Here is a 17,821-nt window from a genome sequence, read left to right on the forward strand (position 1 = left end):
TATGTTTTACATAATGTAAAATTCAGTAAAAAGCACTTTTCATAAAATGTTTTAGGATTTTATTTAATCGAATGCATTTCTAGACGAGACACGTTCCCATTGTAAGTTTGAGACGGGTTTTGTTTAAGCGAATTAGAGATGTTGAAAGATATTCTTAAACTAATTTATAAACTTTGTGTAAGAGTTTATAATTTTAATACACATTGATACACTCCTAATTTGATATCCACAAAGATTTAAGTGAGTGGCAGACGATCAATTTCATTTTTAGGGGATTTTTCTCTGACTATTTAAAAAAAAAACAGGTTGTACACTTATATAAACATACGAATTAGATCTCGACTTCTAGATTATTAACACGTATAGGCTATAACTCTGGTAAGAACTGTCATCACAATTGATTGAGAGAAAAAAAAACACAAATCGGTTTCTGCATTAAAAGAAAATGATTGCCCACAATGAAAATAGTACGGTAACATTTTTCAAAATTCGAGATATGCACCTTTTAGGCATGGCTTGTACCATAATTTGAATTGGCATATATACAACTCGCAAAATATTTCCGGCACTGCCATGTAACGTAAACAAATGTAAATCATTAAAAATTACTATACGTCCAGTGCACAAAATTAAAATTACTGTAATATGATTCTATGATGCTTGGATTTATTCCCACTTATATCGTAAAAACATTAAATGTGCGTACTCAAATAGTACAACAAAGTAACAAATAAAATACCTTTTTATAGACATGTCCTATATAGGCTACGCATACAATTAGCTTTACTCTAAAAAAATTGCAATTTTGTATGTTCTATAAATGTTGCACGATTTATATGTTGTGTCTAGATAGGCTATGGATTTAAATGAATAAAAACATTTTCCTGAGTTCCGTAAACAATAAAAAATAGTGATTGGCTTGGCACACATTTTTATTTATATTACCTTTTAATTACCGCTCAGTAGGTATTTAACTTATCACAACTAAGTTAAAAGAAAGTACAAAATTCAATTTAAATATCTGTAAATGCTTCATAGTATGGGTTAATCTCTCCAGATACTTTGCCACTCGTCCAATATGTAGTCCTCGGTAGTATAGTGGTCAGTATCCCCGCCTGTCACGCGGGAGACCGGGGTTCGATTCCCCGCCGGGGAGGTTTATTTTTGCATCTGGTTATAAACAGTTTCTTATCCTCCATGTATCAATTACTATTTTTAGAGGTTGATTAGCAATATATTATAGGTATTGAGTTTTTTTTAATATTTTTAAAGTAGCATTAAACAAAATACATCCGTTTGCAGTATGGTATGGGTATAATTCTAATGTTGTAGGCCTAGGAAATTCAATAAAAATAACCTTGGATATTCTATCTTCAATATATTTCTGCAGATGCTGTAAATATTGCAAAGTCCACAAATTAATTGATTATTAGTGTTAATTCAGTTCTCAACTCAATATCGCTTTTAGTAAAGCTGATAAAGACTCCCAATGTGATTTCAACGTGTTTATGCAGTTAAAGTTTGGTGTATATTATTAATATCTGTAAATGTTTTATTTTACTATTAATACAAATATGAAAAAATCGGGATACTGACTTGTAGCAGGATATTATAATTACAGCAGGAACACATACCAGCTTGCCGTTTCATTTAGGGAAAGAACTATATGCTATACTACAGGAATATGATACTGCAATTTTTTACAACTACAACATTTATTGTTTTTATTATTTTGACATTTTACGATTATGATAAGGAAGAAGCTGTTTTGTCACTGTACGCCTTTGAAATCGTATTTTATTCTATTAGTAAAATAATTATTCATATTCTTACGTTTACCAATTCGAAGGAAAAACAAGTTATTACATAATTATTAATGTATTGTTTGGCTTTTTACTTCTTTCTCCTCCATTAAGTACTGGAATCATTGTAATGGAACACACTATTTTACATCACTTTTCAATGAAAATATTCTCTGAGTGAAAAGAAATATTTTGCGTATTAATTATTAAATTTAGTATAAATATTGATTAAGTGAAAATCTTAATATTTTGAATAACCTCTTTGTACAGGTAATAAGAAACAAACATTATTAAAAAAGTAAATATTCGAGTGATTAGGTATGCAAATAAATAGTCAATCAAATGCTATACAAAATGGTTCACAGCAAAACAACTTTCTTACATAAAAGTCTCTTTTAAAAATTGTAAGCAATTGAATATTAATTTTAGGTAAAGTGTTATTTAAATCGTGGTACTGTAGTAACTACACACAGAATTATATTCTGTCACAATTTGAGATGTGTGTTTGACTTTTTAATATAAACAACAAACATTTACAGTTTTTAACGTGGTAAAGTGATGATTAAATTTTTAATATCTGTGTTAAATATTTACTTTTTCACTTCACATTATTTGTTGATTTTTCAAATTGAAATGCTTACACAGTGAATAGGAACTCAACAGACAATACTTAAAGTGAGGTAAGCTTTCTATAATTGGTGTCTTACTGTCCTAAACTTAAACTAGCAGTTGCCCGCGGCTTCACACACAGTTTTGCCGGCTTTGCGAGTGTATGTGCACTTCTATACTTTCAAGATAATAAATGCCAACTAATGTAAAATAGTGGTTAAATTAATTAAACGTGTAGTTGTGATGTCATAAAACAATGTTTACACAACAGTTGACTACATTTAACAGGCTCTTTCAATTAATAACATTTGCTTACTGTAATGTAACTTACAGACCAAGATAATCATTCGCAACTTTAGAGAACAGTGAGTTGTAACCCTGAGGGATTGTTGAAATAGGAGTAGACCTATATGTTAACCTTAAGAACGTCCATGTAAAATTTCAGTACAATCAGTCCAGTAATTTTTACGTGATTTAGTAAACACTCTTGTGAATGTTTGATATTTTAATCATCATCTATTTAATTTCTTTATTTTGTTATCTGTAAATTTAATTAAAAAAACGTAAATATTCTATTATAGTTGGAGTACACAAGTACTCACATACGGCATAGGTTGAAATTTTGTGAATCGTTAATGCCTTTTCATACTCTAAATACGCATCTATAGATAACAAAATAATGGAATTAAATGTAGAATTATTAAAATATATGCTCGAACATTACAATTGTCTGGTGTTCCAATTAATCTCAAACCAGCAGTGGCTGAATTGTTTTGCCGTAGTTGGAATTAACTGAAAGAATCCAATAACACTGTCAAATCCAATATATCAATCCAATTGATTCCAGCCAACAGAATTACCAGCGAAACACAGCGCTAATCACAGCATGTTGTGGTGTTTGTTTATTGTGTTTCGGATTGCCCAATTATAGAAATATTAAATTTGCACGGAAATCAGATGTTGCTGTTATTCCCGCCATTCGGGCGGAAGTTGTACAACAGTTCCTGTTAATCCTGTGGTTCCTCCCCTGTTGTAGGAATGGACTCGTCCTCCTCCCCCCTCCACATGATGGTTGTAGATGCCAACGCCAGAGAGCAGTGTAGTTCACAGTTGCAGTTGTTGCCAAGAGTGCGGTGTCAAGTGAAGTTCGCCCTCGCGGCAAAGTCACGCTCATTTTGTTTACATTGCGGTTTTTTAAATTAAAACCGTAGTAAAATTCATTGTGTGATTTATGTATAGTTATTTTATGTCGAAGACTAATAAAATATACGTTTTAACCTGTGTGGATAATGTTTAACTCAACATCGTGATATTTTCAGTGTTTACTATGTGTTTTTGTGTTTACCATGAGTGATTTTTGTGTTTTTGGTGTTTATTTGTAATTGATTTGGAGTCTTCTCAATCCATAGGAGAATTTTCAAGTTTTTGGTCGATTTTCTGATAGGATGCGCAGAATAAGTGGTGAGAGATTTGTCCATCTGGTATTATTGACACTTAATTTAGTTAGAGTCACTATTTATACAAAGTACTTTAATTGTACCTATTTATTTTAAGTCTTATTGCACACTAAGATAAGTTTAGTGTGAAATAAGACCCAGCCGGCACCTACGCTACGTCAGTGCGATTGCAGATTGCAAGGTGCATGGCTCGGAACGGTACCTGGATTTCCTTTTGTGGATTGAGGTTAAGTAGGCCCGTGTATTACAGGTTATCGCTAAGATTCCTAGAACTATGTTAACAATAATCAAAATCAGCTGTACATCTGTTCCGTTCGTGGACCCGCTTTCTTTTTCTTCTCCATTGTAGTCCACTTATTGTTGTTTGTGAAACTCGCTTCGTGGTCGAATCTTTTGTTGGCCGGCTGTCTCCTGTAAATCTCCATTTGTTACGTTAGGTTTTTACATATTACGTACTTGAAAATACCTTAACTACTATTTTATTAATTAGCAAAAATGCAACTAACTGAACCTAGTGTACTTATTGTGTATTGTTTCAAAAGGAATATTTAAAGGAAAACTTTGGAAAATGAAATTATGCAAAAAATTACGTTAAAAAAGTTTTAATTATAATTAACCCAAAAGTAATTACGATAAACAAAATAAATTTAAACAACAACCTGAAATGTGTTGGTTTAAAATCAGTAGTGTAAAAAGGATTACTATAAATTTAAAGAGAAGAAGAATAGATTGCAGTTTCTTGAGAAATCATGAGTATATATAAGTATAATCATTTGTATAATATGAAAGATTATTCCTAAAAATAACAAAATCAATTAAAAATGATTATGAAATAACTCCGTGAAATATGTTTGACCAGATACCATTAATAAATAATTGTACGAAATTAGTTTCCTAGGTCAAATAAACAGCAAGTGAAAATTTATATTATTCAAATCACGAGTTGGAGGATTAAATAACGTGTCACATTCTGTTGACTCGTGAAACATCTGGAGACTTAGAATTTTATTATGCCTGTTTTCATTGAGTTATTGTATAAGCTTTTTACAGCATTGTGAATTATAATGAATAATCGATTTGTGACTTGAAGATTCATTTGCAAGGATGGTTTTATTGCTGTTTCCATAACAGATTCCCTTATATCAGAGGGCAATAATGAACTGCAGAAAAGTGGTATATATGGCGCAAGAACCCTCTCGTCATGTAGCATTTAAATAAGGAAGTAATATATGCCTAGGCAATATCATCGGCAAAAACAGTGATTTTACCCTTAAATGGACTAAAGTACAACTCATTTATGTAAGTACTAAACATTTTCGTCTCTAGTACCCAGCCTTGGGGAAATCCACATTAAATGTTATAGCTGCTATTATAAGTGTGAATTCATATAAATCTTACAAAATCGCTTGTTTAAATGGCGGTAAATTCAGGTTTTTAACGTCTAACGATATATCTAAAATTCTGTTCTCATTTCAAATCATATATCATTAATAATAATGATAAGCTTTAAACGTTTGCAACTGTGACATCATACCGCGTATTACGTATCAAGGAGTGGAACTGACACAATCAAACCTTGTGTTTTTCAGAAGCGCTTAAGTCTTAACCAGGTAGGATTCCACGAACCATGAGTGAAACGGAAATCACACGTAAGTTTCAGACACGTAGGCGCGTAGCAAGGTTTGTGATAAGAAAGATAAAGTTGCGCAACGGCCTCGAGCATGCTTTGTCCTCGAGCATGCTTTGTCGAATGTGAACACAATCAGCTGACAGGTAACCTACGTGGACTTGTTATTGACGGCTCAATGTCAGAGAGGGCGACTATAATGTGAATAGCTAATTATTCTACTAGTCTATTAAACGAACCTTATTCGTAGAAAAAATTATTTTCTTTTTTACTGTATTTACTAAAAGCTTATGCCCTTTGCTTGTATTGTGAGATTGTTAAAAAAAACGTAATTTTTCTATTTAATATCAGTTGTAATATTATGATACAAAAATCTAAATGGTAACATTTTCAATGGGTTTATATATAACACAAATTACAGTAAATCATCCGGTCATCACTAATGTATCAGTATTTTTGTAAAACTAGAACTTGTGTCAGACGCTTACGTATCTTATCTTTGTTGTATACAGAAATAAGAATATTTATACGGAGCATGCCGGGGCTCTGTGTTAAAATTACGTTAGTAGATATTACATCTTAAAAAAAGAAATTTATTCTTTAAAAATCTAGTAAAAATATAGTTTTTGTATTTTGTCGGTAGACCACTCAAATTCAGAGATTGAAAGGTAAAAAATGAGTTTGAAGTTTTGTATGTGATGAGGTAAAGACTTTTGGAAACAGGAAGTATAACCCAAGTGATTCGTGCTGTTAAAAAAGGTATGTATGGAGCTCGTTGTGAAGGGAAATGTAAACCAAATGTTGACGTGTTGGGTGAGTGGGTGGTGGCTGACGACGTGGTGTGGGGAGGGGGGTTAATCCGGTGGCCAAATTGAACGTTTGGGCCCCGCTGGGCTAGGCGGCTTTTTGTGCTGTGTGATCTCCCAAGCTGGGAGGGACAGAAGAGGTATACATCAAGAGATAGTTCAGAGTCTGTTACTCGTCGATTCCTTGACATTCAATTCTAAGATGGCTTCTCCGTTATTGAGATTTGTAGATTATATTTCTGATGTAAGCTATAATTCAAAATCTGGAACCATTTTCACAAAAAGCACAAATTCCACATTACTAATCGCACCTAAGCTGTTACTTAAGTGTCCATGTGTTTTATGTCGTGATGTTTTTACAAGAGCAACAAAATCATAATTCAATCGTATTTAAGGAATAGGAGTTCGAAATGTTCCATTATTAAGTCTTGAGGGTTTGCATCTTTTCTAGTCTTCAGTGTCATATTCTAAAACAAAAGGTTTTTAGCATACAGAAAAGTAAACATTAGTCCACGAAACTTTGTATTTTTTGTACATAATATGTAACGGTAATAAATGGTCCTTGTTTTTATGCATAATCACGAATAACTTACTGCATTATCACCGACAACTAAGTTGAATATTTCCTCGATCAAAGTTTTGTTTAAAGTAATTAGAGCGTAGTTTCTCTCAATTTGTATAAAAATATATGAGTAACAGGAAATATGCTTTTGAAAAAAAAAAAAAAAAAAAAATAGAATGCCGAACAGCTTGAAACGCTTTGAACAAACGAGTAAACAAACAAAAATTCAGAATGAATACACAAAATTTTATGAATTTGTTTAATAGGTTACATTGCACTCATAGTAACTTAGTTTTTTTAATAAGTTTTGTTATTTTAAATATGCTTATACAGAATTTATAAAATGTTTTAAATATTGACAGTTTGAAGCAAAACATGTATTTTGACTATTAAGAAAATCTATTGTGTGAAGTTCCCTTGGTGAATCGCGTTTTTCTAAAAGTTTGTTTTTAAAATCACCAGTGTAAAGGTGTAATGTACCTTTACGTTTGTTCTACTTGCACAGTAAAATCAAGGTTTCTAGTAAAACAACTATAAATATTTTATACCATAAGCGAGTGGTTTTGTTAAAAATAAAGGCATTTGTTTATATCACACAACGTAATAGAATTAAGCCAAGGAACCGGAATGTATGCTGAATTAATTTGGATTAAGAACAAAGTAAATGTAACAGTTGAAACATTTTAAAACATTTAAGTCGTGTAAACTTGTATTGAAGCTTGAAAAAACCGTAAAAATCCTTCCGCAAATCTTTACTTCTAGATTAGTAGAATGTTATGTGTTGTAATGCTTGGTTGTTACTGTAGTCCATCATCTCTTACAAGTTTGGTAATATATGTCGGTGGATATGTTACTTACAAATATGTGTACACTAATTTATCTAAGTTTGGTTTATTATGTTCTTTAAAATATCAATATTTGTTTGCATTCATTTATGATTAAAGGAAATTTTGTTAAATTCTCATCTTTATTCGTAATCATTTTTATTTGGGCCTCATTATAAAATGGCTTAAATATCATTCTTCAAATACCTATAATTTTAAGCAGTGATGAAAAACAATATATAATTTTTTTGTATTCAGGGAAGTTATCTTAGGCGACTATTTTCCATACTCAAATGTCATTACATTACACAAAAAAGTAAACATTTAATACAAAATGGCTTCCTATACCGTTATGAGAATTCAGCGAGGTACGGATATCTAGGTCTTGTTTACTTAAGTATAATGTTCGTGAAATATGATTACTGAGTATTTTAGAAGCTAAAAACTTCAGTAATCAATATCACTGATATTGATAAAACTTTGTGAATTAGAATATAATGAGCGTTTACTATTAAGGGGATCTCCGGCAATGATACTTAAACTTGTATAATGTTTAGGTTTCTAGGAAAGCAAAAACAGATTGATGGAAATCAAAAAATGAGATCAAATCCTAGTGAGAATTAAATTGTGTCAGCCATTTGTGTGTAAATATGTATATATTTTTTAATATTAGGACTAAAAAAGCGTGTGAGGCCATTTGACAAATTATTAGTAATATTAAATGTTGTGATGGGACGGAATTTCTAATGAGTTGCCGATAAAAAAGTTATTACATTATTAAAATAATTATCGCACACGAACACCAAATGAAAAAAACACCTTAAAATACTAAAATACGGCGCGTCACATCGCCCATGTCTTCTACCTTAGAATCAAGAAATATTCGTAATACCCTACATGCCAACACCTACAGTACCTATTCCGTAGTGGCTTGGCAACACCTACAGTACCTATTTCGTAGCGGCATGTCAACACCTACAGTACCTATTCCGTAGCGGCATGTCAACACCTACAGTACCTATGCCGTAGTGGCTTGGCAACACCTACAGTACCTATTCCGTAGCGGCATGTCAACACCTACAGTACCTATTTCGTAGCGGCATGTCAACACCTACAGTACCTATTCCGTAGCGGCATGTCAACACCTACAGTACCTATGCCGTAGTGGCTTGGCAACACCTACAGTACCTATTCCGTAGCGGCATGTCAACACCTACAGTACCTATTTCGTAGCGGCATGTCAACACCTACAGTACCTATTGCGTAGCGGCATGTCAACACCTACAGTACCTATTCCGTAGCGGCATGCCAACACCTACAGTACCTATTCCGTAGCGGCATGTCAACACCTACAGTACCTATTCCGTAGCGGCATGTCAACACCTACAGTACCTATTTCGTAGCGGCATGTCAACACCTACAGTACCTATTCCGTAGCGGCATGTCAGTACACCGTAGCGGCATGTCAACACCTACAGTACCTATTCGTAGCGGCATGTCAACACCTACAGTACCTATTTCGTAGCGGCATGTCAACACCTGCAGTACCTATTTCGTAGCGGCATGTCAACACCTACAGTACCTATTTCGTACATGTCAACACCTACAGTACCTATTTCGTAGCGGCATGTCAACACCTACAGTACCTATTCCGTAGTGGCTTGGCAACACCTACAGTACCTATTTCGTAGCGGCATGTCAACACCTACAGTACCTATTCCGTAGCGGCATGTCAACACCTACAGTACCTATGCCGTAGTGGCTTGGCAACACCTACAGTACCTATTCCGTAGCGGCATGTCAACACCTACAGTACCTATTTCGTAGCGGCATGTCAACACCTACAGTACCTATTCCGTAGCGGCATGTCAACACCTACAGTACCTATTCCGTAGTGGCTTGGCAACACCTACAGTACCTATTCCGTAGCGGCATGTCAACACCTACAGTACCTATTCCGTAGTGGCTTGGCAACACCTACAGTACCTATTCCGTAGCGGCATGTCAACACCTACAGTACCTATTCCGTAGCGGCATGACAACACCTACAGTACCTATTCCGTAGCGGCATGTCAACACCTACAGTACCTATTTCGTAGCGGCATGTCAACACCTACAGTACCTATTCCGTAGCGGCATGTCAACACCCTACAGTACCTATTCCGTAGCGGCATGTCAACACCTACAGTACCTATTCCGTAGCGGCATGTCAACACCTACAGTACCTATTCCGTAGCGGCATGTCAACACCTACAGTACCTATTCCGTAGTGGCTTGGCAACACCTACAGTACCTATTCCCTAGCGGCATGTCAACACGTACAGTACTTGTTCCGTAGTGGCATGTCAACACCTACAGTACCTTATTCCCTAGCGGCATGTCAACACCTACAGTACCTATTCCGTAACGGCATGTCAACACGTACAGTACTGTCTATATCACAGTTAAACGTTTACATCAGCACATAAGTCAAACGTTTACAAATAACTAATTACTTTGATACAATAAAAGAATACATGCCATGTAGGTCTCGCAGAGGTTGCTCGTGTTTGGTAACCTCTCTTGTTTGTCTGTATTCCCTGATGGCAGATCGGGATAAAAAGAAAATTGTAGCCGGCGAAGTTTTGTTTACATTTGACTTATTTGATCCATATAGTGATCAAGTTAACTCGAAGTCTTCACTCAACCCCTTCTCCTCCTCTCCTCACGCCACTTCTTGGCCTTTTGTTTGAACCGTCCTTTGTTCTCTTTGACAAGCTAACTCCTCCTTACTTCCATTGTCTTTAGAAGACTTCTTCTTCAGCACAAACTTCATAGAGAATGTAATTTTGTAGCCCATAACGCGTTTAAAGCGTTAATTTGTTTTTCTTCAGTTGGTAGGCCTACTGTTCGATTCCTTTTAATCAAATACTACACACGTCGATAATTGGTTGTTAAAGTAGTCCTGGGTGGTTTTACTTTTGTAAAGTTTGTGTAATCGGCGAATCCTCACCTCCTCAGGACGACGTCCCACTGCGCCTCGTTGTACGATCTGATATGACAGCATTATCCAAGTTACATATGGTTTGAAGGTAAACCATTATTAATGTCTTATAAGGATATAAAAAGTGGTGAACCTTAACATTAAAAAACGTTTGTGAACAAAACAGACCACATCACTACGTCATAAACGAATTTGGAAAAATTAGAGACCTGCTAGTAATGTATTAAGAAGGCGGTTTTATAAAACAACTTCACTCACAAAAATGTGCAAAATGTTTGAGGAACGGTTAACTTGTGTTTTTTTAAACTGTATCCACAATCCAGTGTTCGAAATGGCGCATTTTTAAGGTGTTTATGTTTTAAAGGATTCGTTTTCTTTTTTACAAACACAAATGGCGTAAAAATTAAATTCATGTCCGTACCTTATTAAATATTTGAACAGTCTTTTTTTTAAATTTGATAGAATTTTAAATAAATTCCCTGTATAAGATTTAGGGTACCCTGACAGCTGACTCTGCTGTAATTTTTATGGATTTTGGGTGGACATTTTTTTATTAGAGCCTAAGTGGTTTAGAAATCGCGGCTGAATTGAAACGATTGTTATATAAAATTTCACAAATGTGTCGGTTAAATTATTAAGTGACTAATTATATTCGGAAAACACTTTTGGTACTCGAATGTTGTTTGTTAGGATCGGATAAACATTAGCTAAGAAAACTGAAAAACTGTTCATGAGCAAAAAGATAATGTGGAATTTACCAAGGTTCTGTATCAGTTGTACTTATGTTAATGTTTATGTAGCTTGAGGTTTTTCGCTTGAACGCAGTTTTTCAGCTTTGAACCGGCGATAAACATAAATATTTCCTACTTTAATTAAGGTAGATCCGTCTAAAACAAATAACTTTGTGCAATTACAATTCTGTTACTGTAAAACAAGTTTTTAATCTGTGAACTGTGTAACAAAGAAACGTATATGGGTGTGTAAAATGTGTGGAAACCCTTGAATATATTGAAACCCATAGCAGAAAAAATGTACCAACTTTGCACAATCGTATACGTCTATCTTAACTACTTATTTACGCGATAACGCCTACATTGGAGGAACGTCATGTGGTGAGTATCCTTGGTGCTTTCCTAAACATTCGTGTTTATGTCCAACATTCAACTTTCAGTTCTTTTTATACTCAACAGTGCTCTTTTTTCAATAGGGTATTTAGTAAAATATTTATCTTATACGAAATGGCGGCCGTTAAGAGTTCTATATTCAACTATTATTACAATTATATCCATATTGACTTAGGCTTGCATTTAAGATTTCCTTGACACTTCTTTCGACTCATTCCTGTATTAAAAAAAATGCGTAAGATATCCAGTGTAAAGATTGTAAATGTGATCTACTTCGGCTCAAAAAATATTTTGTCTTTACATATATTTTATACTAGCTGTTTCCCGCGGCTTCGCACGCGTCTCTTAAGCTTTGCCCGTATATTTCTTTGCCTTCAAATAGTGTTTGGATATTTTAATATACGTAACTACTGTGTTGTAATTGCAGTTTATAATGTGCAGGCGCTTTGATAACTTTTATATCTTGCAGTACAGCCTGGTGAGTTAGTTACATCAATGGGCATTGCGTATAAACCTTCTACATAGAAAAATACAAATTTTCATAGTGATCGGTCCAATAGTTTCTGAGTCTATAAAGGACAAACACACAAACATTCATTTTTATATATTATGATTGCAGAAACAGTTTAAACAAAATTTGTCGTTTCTCTTAAGCTTACTCTATGCTTTAAAACTATAAGTGTAAAGAAATTTATATATAAATATATTTTTTGTCGCATTATATATGTTTACAAAGAACAGCTGATTAAAAATTTGAAAAGACTCTTTCACTTAATAACATATGTTTGCTGCAATGCATTTCTTACGGGTATTTCTGTAACCAGTGGGGCGGAATCCTGAATCGGGAAAGGGATAAAAAGTATCCTATAACCTTCTACAGATCAAGACGAACAAATTTAAAAAAAAAATTAGGCGAATCCGTCCAGCCGTTTGTGAGTGATGCTGTTACACACGAACAGTTTCATTTTTATATATATAGATACCCCGTAAATAGAACTAGTAGGTGAAGCGAAATTAAGTAAGTATTTTACAGGAACCTCGTTTTGCCTATTTCAACCTAAGGAATATTTCCACAATGTTTCCCTGTAGAGTTAGTAAACACTGTATATCGCCATGTTGATTGTACGCACTACCGATAACTAGCTTGAAACCTCGTTTTATTACAAGACTAGAGAAAATTGAACCGCTTCAGGGAAGCAGCCTTCAGGCTATAGCGACTGATCCCAATATCTGTTGCGCTGGTTCAAGGCAAGATTATCTAAGCAATTCCTGGTTTGATTAATGGATAAGGCAATTGTGCAACTTAACCTTCGCGACATGTTATTAATAATGCGTCGCCACGCGCTGCCAACCTCCTGCACTGAATTTCCCTCTTGGATGAATTTAGTGCTTTAGTAAAATGATTACCACCAGAAATGAAGATTCTGCAAAGTAATATTAACCAAAAATGGATTCCATGTAAAAGTCAGTTTTCTGTTTATCAATAAAATTAATGTAAGGTTAGTTAGAGTTATTTTGATTATCTTCAGTTTTCGAGGTCTGGAGGTAAGATAGTGAGGGCAAATTTTAGGGAACCAAATATTTTTTAAAATATTAAACTAAATATAGTTAGCGTTATAATTAATCATATATAATATTTGGAAAACTTAGACCTTTACTAATGGTTGCAATGATTGGCTTGAAATAGCGGTTATATTGCCTGAAAAGCACCTCAGTGACATGGTGTTTTTAAACGATAACTGTGTACTGAAGTCATAAATAATGATTTTCGTTCGAATATTTAAGGTCCCATTAATTACTATACAGTCGTCCTAAATAAAAGATTTACATAAGAATGAAAGTAAAATTTGTTTACAGTTTGTGAAACATAATTACTTCTGATGTTAACACTTCGAGTAGCGACTTCTTGGCTGTAGCGACCGGAGTGAGTGAGTGAGCGATCGGTGAAAAACCGCTGGAAACTCATGAGGTTATTCTGATGCTAATTCAGTTAGTCGACCACTGCACGTGGATGACACGTGTGGACAATTTACATACAATTCCTGCCATCCTCCCCCCTCCCCCCGCCTTTCTTGTAAACCTAATCCACCTACACGCTGTTGATATACAGTTACTCTGCTCTGTGGTTCATCCGGTCGGATTTCATTATGTTAACAACCATCGTATGTTCAAGGCCCCCCCAAACTATTTAAATAAAAAATAAATACCGTACTGTTCGTCTGTATGTAAGAAAAATAATGAAATCCTCTGTCAAGGATACAACACATTTACTAATAAAAGAACTAGAAAATTTTCTACGAGGTGTGTTCTTTTTATGTATGACATGTAATTGAACATTTAATGCACTACACATATTTTACTAATTCAAATAAAAACTCTATTTATTTTGGAATTGCGTTCTTCCATCCAACCCGAGTTTCAGGCTGGTCAGAGACGGCCCCAATACATTTTGGAAGGAATATCAGAACAGTCGTATTTTAGACTCGTTCATTTAACTACTCAACCAGAACTTCTTTATATTCATCATGAACATGGTAGTAAAAATATTGGAAATCAATTAAAATAAGTTCTAGATATTTTAGACATTATTTTGTACTTATATTTATTTTCTTGTGCCTGTGCTGTATGTGATGAAGCTATTGCCACCACGACTAATGATGAAGGCATAAAAGACCTTCGAAACGTGACACCGTAAATACAAATGACAGTTAGTGAATAACTTCTAGTCATAAACTATTCTGGGGTATCCACAATATATTGTAACTATGGGAATAGATTAAGACGTTGCAGTAATTGTTCTATTCTGTCTGGTCTGTGCTTGTTTTTCTTGACAATACCACCACTAATGTATTAGAGTAAATACACATGACAGTTAGTGAATAACTTCTAGTCATAAAAACTATTCTGGGGTATCCACAATATATTGTAACTATGGGAATAGATTAAGACGTTGCAGTAATTGTTTTAAGATAGTTCTCTATTCTGTCTGGTCTGTGCTTGTTTTTCTTGACAATACCACCACTAATGTATTAGAGTAAATACACATGACAGTTAGTGAATAACTTCTAGTCATAAACTATTCTGGGGTATCCACAATATATTATAACTATGGGAATAGATTAAGACGTTGCAGTAATTGTTCTATTCTGTCTGGTCTGTGCTTGTTTTTCTTGACAATACCACACCACTAATGTATTAGAGTAAATACACATGACAGTTAGTGAATAACTTCTAGTCATAAACTATTCTGGGGTATCCACAATATATTATAACTATGGGAATAGATTAAGACGTTGCAGTAATTGTTTTAAGATAGTTCTATTCTGTCTGGTCTGTGCTTGTTTTTCTTGACAATACCACCACTAATGTATTAGAGTAAATAAAATAACAATGTTTAATTAGAGTATATTATCCATCGCAAAGTTAGTTAAATTTAGGTTTTCGGGCGAAGGTTGGATAAATTATTGCACTAGTTTCCAACTCTTTTTAAAGCATACTAACGTCCCAACTACTAAAGAATCGTCATACTATCGTTGACGATTAACCTTAAAAAATAATATGCATCTTGAATCTGATATTACAACATCATAGCTATATATGAAATATAGCTTTATTTCGACTGCGGTGGAAGAAATATTTTATATATGTTATGATTCAAATATTATTATGGTAAGGCTGAACTTTCGCTCACCCTGTATTTACAGAAGGTTGAGTGAGATTATAACCAAATAACGCTACGAATCACATTTATGATGATCTTTTATCTTTACAATATTGTTTAATTATATTTTAATTTATCTCAGATATAATTTCTAAAGGAGGTGGTTATCTTTTATTAAATATACTGAGCTAAAGGTGTAGATTTTGTTATAACATTCGTTTTTATATACATTACGCTAGAATCTCACGTATTTTATCGTACTTAGTGCGTGTTTAGTCCAATTTTATATACTGTACGTCATTGTGTTCCTGATTTAACGCAAAATATTATTGTAATTTACTTGAGTTATAATTGCTTGAACGTTTTCACTCAGGTCTCGAAAGAGAAAGTTCGCTCCTGCTAATCAGAAACCACCTGTACACTCTCTTATAAAAGTTGTATTCAATTATTGTTCGGGTCAATAAAACGTGAAAAATGTACTAAAAAATGTAATAAACTCGTAAAAGTGTAATAATTATACACTGTTGTGTTCTTATGTTACTACAAGAAAGAATATTTCTAGAGCGTCGCGGCGTGTAAGTCGTACGTCTTCCATCATGGTAAATATGCCGTAGACAGACAGATGGCTACCGGCGGAAGTCAGTCTCGCCTCTGCCGGATCCGGAAGTCTTCGATTTTAAACATCGCATCGTATACGAGATTACAGGGCAAGTAACCTACTTTCTACACAAGGGGAACCCCGGAGATCGTGTTTTCTCATGTTATAGTATCTGCATACTCGAACTGTCTCTCTCAACTATAGATTTTGATTAGATTGGGCTATAGAATAGTAGAAAATAAGAATGCTGTGTACTTTATATGCATTAAATACCTAGTTGTACGATTAAATACTTTTGTAAAAGTTGAGGGATTGAAAAACTGTTAGTTAAATTTCATATTGTAAATCAAAACTCTTGTCATTTAAATTTGTTTGACAAATAAGAAATTAATTTAGAAAAACCAAACCATTGTATATATTCCTTCAAAAATTGTTATAACTTTGTCCATAAAAAGTTATTTATATTTTATTTATTGGAATAAAAAAAAATTATTAGGCATTTCATCAAAGTGGATGTCAATGATCTTTTCTAATTTTTTTGATTAAACCGATTTTAAAATTATGAGATTTGTTTATGTTATATTGATCGTATTGTGATATCGAATTTGTACACACTTTTACATAGTTGTTTAAGACGATTTGTCATTCAAGTGAAATGAAAAATTCTTTATAAGATCGCATACGCACAATTAGGCTACCCACGTTTAGGAGAATGAGATGTTCTAAATTTTAAATGGGGAAAAGTTTATATCACATTGAAACATCGGGCAGATTATTTTATATCACATTTGAAACATCGGGCAGATTATTTACCTATCTTTAATAATAAAAAAATCAATCATTGTAAAAAATATGTAATTGGATGGTAAGTATCAAACAAACAAAAATTGATTGCTGTGGGAAATTGTGGTAGTTAACAATGTTGGTTGATGAATAATACAACAAGGCAAATTTATCCTGTGGCTCACAACACTAGAAAATCTTACTGAAAACAACAATTACATCTGATTACATTAGTGAGACTGTAAAATTTTTTATTAAAAATGAGTTTTATTAATTAAATTCTTTACTATGATTAAGAGTATAAAATGAGTTCGAGAATAAAAACTGGTGAAGAGAATCTAGACAGGTAACTTTTCACTATTTACCTGCCTATTTCCTTATTAATTAAAGTCACTTGAGTGATGGATGGTTTACGCTCAAAATTATATGTCATGTAATATCCATTTACGCCACTATTTCTAATATCATGACCACATTTACTTTACAAAATGTAAACTTAAAGTCACGTGTCCAACTTTTAAGAAATAAAAATCCCCCTCTTCAATGAATATAATTTTATGATAGAGGAAGTGGGTGCCTGGGACATGTAGATAACACATTGAGTATTACACAATGAAAAGGATTCTACTCGCCTTGCCTGTAATAATATTAATATTGGATATCCATTCAGTCGTAGCGTTGGTCGCTCCAGTGATCCGGTAATGTAAACCCATCCTCGGTAAATAGAGAAACTTTTGTACCGGGGGTTAAAATCAACCTCAGCCGACCCGGAACCACCGTCTGCTGCCAGATTTGTTTGTTTGTTCTCGTCGACCGCGAGTGTATGACGCGCACAAAAAGTGAGGTTATGTTATCTCCGTATAGCGCATGTGGGTACGGTCGCTTCCCTTCACTTTTTCCCACTCGCTCAACGACCAGCTGTTGATGACTTCTTCACTCATGGAAACGTCAGCTGGTAAAATGTTCGGTAATTTTTGGACATAGC

The 17,821-nt window shown here is 33.9% G+C and overlaps 1 protein-coding gene and 1 non-coding gene across 2 annotated transcripts in view; both read left to right on the top strand.

Moving 5' to 3' along the window:
• The first annotated feature begins 1,084 nt into the window (after positions 1-1,084).
• Trnad-guc lies at positions 1,085-1,156 on the top strand. Its single transcript has one exon. It is a non-coding gene; the product is annotated as a tRNA-Asp (tRNA).
• Positions 1,157-3,508: 2,352 nt separating this feature from the next.
• The window catches only part of LOC124353947 (caskin-1-like), a 305,599-nt gene continuing 291,286 nt past the window's right edge, over positions 3,509-17,821 (top strand). Inside the window, exon 1 of the mRNA XM_046804031.1 lies at positions 3,509-3,872. Within this exon, the coding sequence (XP_046659987.1) occupies positions 3,857-3,872 (16 nt within the window). The 5' untranslated portion in view covers positions 3,509-3,856. The remainder of the gene's footprint in view (positions 3,873-17,821) is intronic.

Source organism: Homalodisca vitripennis, chromosome 2, assembly GCF_021130785.1.
Source record: "Homalodisca vitripennis isolate AUS2020 chromosome 2, UT_GWSS_2.1, whole genome shotgun sequence".
Taxonomy (NCBI): Eukaryota; Metazoa; Arthropoda; class Insecta; order Hemiptera; family Cicadellidae; genus Homalodisca; species Homalodisca vitripennis.